This window comes from Helianthus annuus, chromosome 5 (genome assembly GCF_002127325.2).
Source record: "Helianthus annuus cultivar XRQ/B chromosome 5, HanXRQr2.0-SUNRISE, whole genome shotgun sequence".
NCBI classification, from domain to species: domain Eukaryota; kingdom Viridiplantae; phylum Streptophyta; class Magnoliopsida; order Asterales; family Asteraceae; genus Helianthus; species Helianthus annuus.
In genome coordinates this window covers 69,388,554-69,395,550 of record NC_035437.2, presented here as the reverse complement: position 1 = coordinate 69,395,550, position 6,997 = coordinate 69,388,554, and the positions used below count along the sequence as shown (strand labels likewise).

The 6,997-nt window shown below is 33.1% G+C and overlaps 1 protein-coding gene across 1 annotated transcript; it reads left to right on the top strand.

Moving 5' to 3' along the window:
- Positions 1-1,958: 1,958 nt before the first annotated feature.
- Positions 1,959-6,452, top strand: LOC110940713 (indole-3-pyruvate monooxygenase YUCCA2). Its single transcript, XM_022182271.2, has 4 exons — positions 1,959-2,912; positions 3,784-4,032; positions 4,372-4,494; positions 4,750-6,452. The coding sequence occupies exons 1-4, from the start codon at positions 2,226-2,228 to the stop codon at positions 4,966-4,968; spliced, it is 1,278 nt and encodes a 425-aa protein (XP_022037963.1). The 5' UTR covers positions 1,959-2,225; the 3' UTR covers positions 4,969-6,452.
- The last annotated feature ends 545 nt before the right edge of the window (positions 6,453-6,997 follow it).

The following is a 6,997-nucleotide window of genomic DNA, read 5'->3' as shown; positions in this document are numbered from 1 at the left end:
TTCATATTTGACAGACCCGTCGCAACGCGTCCATTATTTCCCTTTTGAAAAGTTTGCCGCAACGGGCGGGTCCTAGATCGACTAAGTTGTTATTTTCTATGTTTTACGTTTCTGATTAACTTTTTTGCATTAATACACTGTAACGGGTTTGCGTGATTCAATGATTTTAGTCTGCTTTTCGTTTAGTGTAATTTTTACGGTTTTATCTATTTTATTTTTACGATATTGAGAGTCGATGTGGTTGTGGCATTGGTGCTACTTGGCACGGTTTTACGAACGTTTTTAACATATTAAATTTTTTACTAATATTTTGTTTGAGTTTACCCCTATATTTTCTTTACTTATAAACTATTTTTTACGTGCATATTTTATGTACGGGTATGTATAAATATGATTTGTTCTACGTCCCAACGTAAACTTCTTTTATAGACGAGTCAGGTCAAATATAATACGTTTTCGTTTGAAGAAACCATTTTTACGTGCATATTCTTATGTACGTTTTCGTATAAATTCAAATTGTTCTACGTTTCGACGTAAATTCTTTGGGAAATGATTCATGTCAAATATAATATGTTTTCGTGTTTATTTTATGTATGTTTCGTAAAGTTTGTTTCGAACCGAGTGAAGTCAAATTATGGTTTCTTTTTCTCCCTTTTTTTCGAAAGCTCTAACTAATCCCTTTCGACTACATGTGCATATTTCCCTTCATATCCGTTACGTTTTCTATGTATTAATTGGGTCACATATAATACGTTATGATTGTTCGATATAAATTTGATTTACTTTACGTTTGATCCAATCACAATGCTTATACATATTAAATTGTGTTCAACTAGATACGTTGAAATGTGTGTTTTCATATAGTTAATGCATCATATAACGTTTGAACTAATCTATTCAATTTTTACGATGTACCCGCACCCGTTACGGGCGGGTCTTAACCCTAGTTATACCAATTTATCAAAATTTGCTTTAGTTTTCACTGGCTGTAATAAGTTTATGAGAAAGAGTTTATTTAATAATTTAAAGTTTCGAATTACATCATTTTGAATACAAATTCAAGTTTCCAAACACCAACTTAAAACACTATGGATGATAATCAAACGCATTGCCATTTTCACATTGAAACAATAGACTCACGTTAAATCAAACACTTGGTATGCGCTAACCGTGTGCTTTTAAAGAATATTGAAATTCAATCGAATTTTCTTAGTATACTCCAATTCCAATTCCGACAACAATTTCTTCAAATCAGACCGCGTTACCCTGCTAAGAACATCGTAGATACCTCATAAACTTCTTCACTCGTATACTTAGATCAATGAAAATGTCTAGAATTCTTAAAAAGTTGCATACTTCATCATTCACCTATTGTAGTTAATTAATTCTTTTGTTACAAATACAAATAGACATTTAAATATTCTTAAAGTTACCACACAATATATAAAGGCATCTCTCTACTCCTACATTAAGATCTAAAGAAAATCATTCATGTTCGTACAACTTGTACATGTAATGTAAAGAAGAGAAGCAATGAGCAAAGTTACCCACACAATATATAAAGGCATCTCCCTACTAGTACATTAAGATCTGAAGACACTCATTCATGTTCACACCTTCTACATGTACATTAAGATGGACATGGTGCAAACCTAATTACAAATCAAAAGTTAAAAACGAATCAGATCCCGAAACGTAATTGCAAATCGAAATTGAAATTAAAATCAATCAGTTAACAAATGAACGGATTTCGATCTGACTAAGGGCTGACGTCACAACCACCAAAACCATCCAAATGACTGCCCAAGTGTGGGAATCACATACCCCTTTATGTTACAAAAAGTACTCGTGGCTTCTCATGATTTTAGAATTTTTATTATTGCCTGAATAACGACTAATATATTAATTTATATAGATATATATGGAGAGAAGACTTGCAACTTCCATCAAGACAAAACCCAATTCTCCCTTCCATTGAAAAAGTCTTAAGAAGTTAACTTTTTTTTTTTTCATCAATCTCAAATATTTGATGCACACACCACATATATGTCCATATCCCCTCCTAAAGTCTCTGCTGATAAATTCGTGTTGATACTACACCATATAAACATGTCCCTTTCTTCACTTCAATATATATCTGAATCCAAAATAGCAATATTTTAGGACTAATTCAAGTTTCACAAAGCCAATACTCCTGTGCATTTACAAAAATACATCTCCGGTTGATGGAAGAAGTAGAGTTCAAGAAAGTTCATGATCCATTTTTCCAGCTCAATATGCTATCTTCAACAACTACAAACTCCCCTCATCATCACTGTGTTTGGGTGTCGGGGCCAATCATTGTGGGAGCTGGTCCTTCGGGTCTTGCCGCTGCAGCCTGTCTCAAGAACCAAGGTGTTCCAGCCATGATTCTTGAACAGGCAAACTGCATAGCTTCACTATGGCACTTCAGGACTTATGATCGTCTTCGTCTACATCTTCCAAAACAGTTTTGCCAGCTTCCACTTATGCCCTTTCCAGTAGATTTTCCAACTTACCCTACCAAACAACAGTTCTTATTCTATCTTGAATCCTACGCCAAAAACTTCGATTTGAATCCGGTGTTCAATGCAACAGTAGTGAATGCAGAATTTGATGGTAGGAGTGGGTTCTGGAGGGTGAAAACGAAGGTAACTGAATATGTTTCTCGATGGCTGATTGTTGCAACCGGTGAGAACGCTGCAGAAGTTGTGCCTACATTTGAGGGGATGAATGAGTTCAGTGGACCTATCTTGCACACTAGTTTGTACAAAAGTGGTGAATGTTTTGAACATAAAAGTGTTTTAGTTGTGGGGTGTGGGAATTCTGGCATGGAGGTATGCCTGGATCTATGCAATTTTAACTCTTTTCCATCACTAGTGGTTAGAGATTCAGTATGTCACTCTCTCTCTCTCTCTCTATCTCTCTCTCTCTCCCCCTCTCTCTTAAGAACACAATCAAAGATAGCATATGAAAAAAGTGTTATACAAGTTGCAAGATACAGATTTCTGAAATCTTGAACGGATCTAGGTAAAATTTAAAATTTTTCTTGTAATCAACATAATAAATTTTGCGAGATTTTTTTTTTTTTTTTTTGGTTAGAGGATTGATCACATCCTAGTTTCATTAACTTCCAAACAATTTAAACAAATTGGTCTTGATGAACATGGAAGTTTGATTGATCTTATACCAAAAAAAAAAAAAAAATTACTAAGGTTTAGGGATTTCCCAATCCATGTTGTCTATCTTTGTTCTTTCTTAATTTTAAGGGTTTTCTTTATATCTTCAAAGAAAAATATCAAATAACGAGTAGAGTAGAGAGATGGTACTGTTTCATTGAACTTTATCTTTGTTGGATGATTTTAGAGTGATTGATGTACTTCTACTATTACCATATATATGTACTTGAAAAAGAAAACACTAATTCTTAAAAGAATATTTCAGTAAAAAGAATTATTATGACCTAGATTTTCCAAAATTACTTTTGTTGGGATTATAGAATCAGTTTTATAAAATTAATTAATATGAAAAGATAACATATATATGACAAGTTAAAAGAGTGAATGACTTGGGTTTCAGGGTTAAAGCGTTCTTGAAATCCGTATGCATGCGCATTCATGTTTCACTTTGAACTCTTTTCTTTTAAAGCAATCTACAAACTCCCTGCAGTAAGAGATTCTAAAGAGTATTCAAACCCTCTCAATACTTATTTTTGCAAAACCCAATTTTTTTTTTTATTTTGTTTTATGGGAGCAACTTTTGCAGTTGCATGTGTTGCCACAAGAGATGTTTGGGATATCAACTTTTGGGCTGTCAATCTGGTTACTTAAATGGTTTCCTGTACGAATCGTTGATCGATTCTTGCTTTTTGTTTCAAGAATTATTATCGGTGACACAAATCGTCTTGGCCTCTATCGACCAAAACATGGTCCCCTAGAGCTAAAGAGTGTTTATGGTAAAACACCTGTATTGGATGTAGGCACGCTTGCAAAGATCAGAAGTGGAGATATCAAGGTACCTAGCTATCTACTTTTCTACACTCATATCTCAGTGTGTATGTATCGAAAAGTAATATTGTAAGCAATTGTATTACAAGATTCAAATCATGCTTTATGAGTGGGATTATAATGGGTGCGTTTGTTTAGTTGCAGTGTTAGATACTATCAATACAATCCACTACGTTCTAAGTATCTATGTCATGAAAACCTTAAACTTTGGTTCTATTGGACTTAATTCAAGTTATCCTTCTTTATAGAAACCTACATTAATTGTAATTATAGAATTGATTGGATATTACCTTGGCAACTACAATTAAATGGGTAACACTAATTTGGAACGTATATGGTTTTGTAGGTTTACCCCAAAATAAAGAAACTAGCATGTAACAGTGTGGAGTTTGTAGATGGAAGAATAGAAAATTTTGATGCAATAATTCTGGCAACAGGATATAGAAGTAACGTTCCCACTTGGTTGAAGGTATGATCTACATATAATTCGAAATTTCTAACAATGTCATTCATTCGTTCCAATTTAAATCTATTGTCAAACAAACTGATTTTGATGTTCAAAAAGTAGGGGGATATTTTTATCACATAGATATATCCACAAATGATAGTTTAAGCGAATTTCGATTGACATTCAAAACCAATACAACTAATAGAGAAGAAATGGTGTTTATAACAATGACTATCACTCTTATGGAATAAAGTCATCCTGTGATTTTTTTTGTAGGACACAAACTTATTCTCGGAGAAAGATGGACTTCCCAAAAAAAAGTTCCCGGAAGGATGGAAAGGCGATCAAGGATTATACGCAGTAGGGTTTTCGAAACGAGGTTTGTTGGGTACGTCTGTAGAGGCTACATGCGTTGCAGAAGACATCGCATCTCAATGGAACTCTTATGGAAGATGTGAGTTTCTTCAAGGACAAAATACTGGTATAGATTCTTAAAGAAATAACTTCATTTTTCATGGGTGTTTTTAGATTCATTAGAAGATATGTTTCATGTTTGACAAATGTGCATAAAACATATAGCTTGCACATAGTTCTTGTTGTCTATAGCTAATAATTAGGATATAATTTTGAGGTAAATATGAATTTTATTTTCTTTGTTTTTTATATGTTTGAATTAAGGAAAATTTTGATTTTTCTGCATTATTTATATTTGGTCTACTACTTTGTTTAAATCTATAGGAATAAATTATATTAATGGTAAAATGTAAAATAGTGTCATTTTTTAATGATATTTCCAAATAGCTATATCCTTAATCATATTCATATGCAACTTCTGATCTAATTACTTCTAAAGGTTCTTTTTATTTTACACGTTAATACCGGTCCATATTAAGTCACATAATAGTTACATGGCAGCGTGCGTTGAATAGAGGTTTTGTTAAGTAACCCGTGAAAACAAGATTCGAACATCATATCTCCTATCAAGAGAAATCAGGTACTTAACTCTACACCTTGAAGTTTTACATCCAAGATTCTTGAACTTCCAAATAACTAGAAGTTTGTACAGCATTCTAATTTTGGTTCCTCATCTCCCAAAGTAGTTTAGTTTTCTTTCTAATATTGGTTCGTCATCTCCCCAAATAGTTTAGTTTTACTTAGTAGTACAAAAGCAACATTCAACTTTCTATGTTTGTATCCATTCTTGTACAACCAAAGGTGTTTTTTCAACCAAAAGTTATAGTAAACCATGAACGTTAATTAATGGACAAGTAGTCACTCGTATTATCTGAAATGCTTGTACATATAACAGGTATTTGTGACATTATATTCCGTCGTATTCATATTCTTAAGGAAGTCATGAATTCACAATTTTCCAAAAGGCATTAATTTGCTAATGTTGGAATTTGCATTGCGAAAACATAACAAAACCCTCCTCTAATTGATGAGATCCTTCTGAGAGGGGAACCCAACAGAATGAACCGAGGACCACACACATAACCACAAGGCAAGGAGGTGTGGTACGTGGTGTGTGGGGTGGGTGAGTGGGGTTTGAGGCACTAAGCAAAGTCCACCACAAGTCCAGAAATCTTTAACTAAGTTGTATTGGCCTACTCCATTTTAAGACAAAAGCTATAGTGATGCGTGACAAATGGATGGATTGATGAGATCAAAGGAGTACAACTTTATCAACATGATTTACAAATCTTTGAATAAGGAAAAACCATGTCCATTGATACGTAGGTGGTAGTTCGGTGGCTACCTCAAGTGTAGCAACTTATACACTTATTAAACTGAAGTAAAAAGTGGCATAATCAAACCATCTTCAGTTTGTCTGATCAGCTAGACATATCTAATGATTTGAAATTATATAGTTTCATTATGAAGGGTAGGAGAAAGTGTCCTACAAAATCATTAGGGGACCCAAGAGATCTTTGTTGAACGATCCCTTTTCATTGAATTAATTTTGTTTTTAATCATTGAAAAATTAGTTACTGTAACATTCTTCGTTATACATATTTGAAGCATAATATATTTGAGAACCATGAATTGAATGAATATGATTTAATCGGTAACAAAAAGATTAAAGAAAACATTATATATATCCATGTGTTTGGGAAATCTTCTTTGATCATCATTATCATGAAACAAGTACATGAACTTGAAAATAAGTTTATACCTTTTAAAATATAAGTGAGTTTTGATGAGATTTTTTATGATGATTTGTTTGTTTCTCCTTTAAATCACTTTTAAAACATCTTTGGATCTTCAAACTAACTTTAAAGCTACTTCGAATGTACTTGAATCTTCATGGATGTGTTCAAAATTTGAATGTGGAGGTTGATGTGCGTTAAGTGTAATATGTTTTAGATGTATATTTTAAGCCCTTTTTACACTTTTTAGCTAAGTTTTAAATTTATAAACACGATATTCACTAACACTAAACACACATATGGGCAAGTGCACCCATCGTGGACGTAGTATAGTGTTGGTAAGATACCGAGATAGTCCAAGGACACAAGAGCTT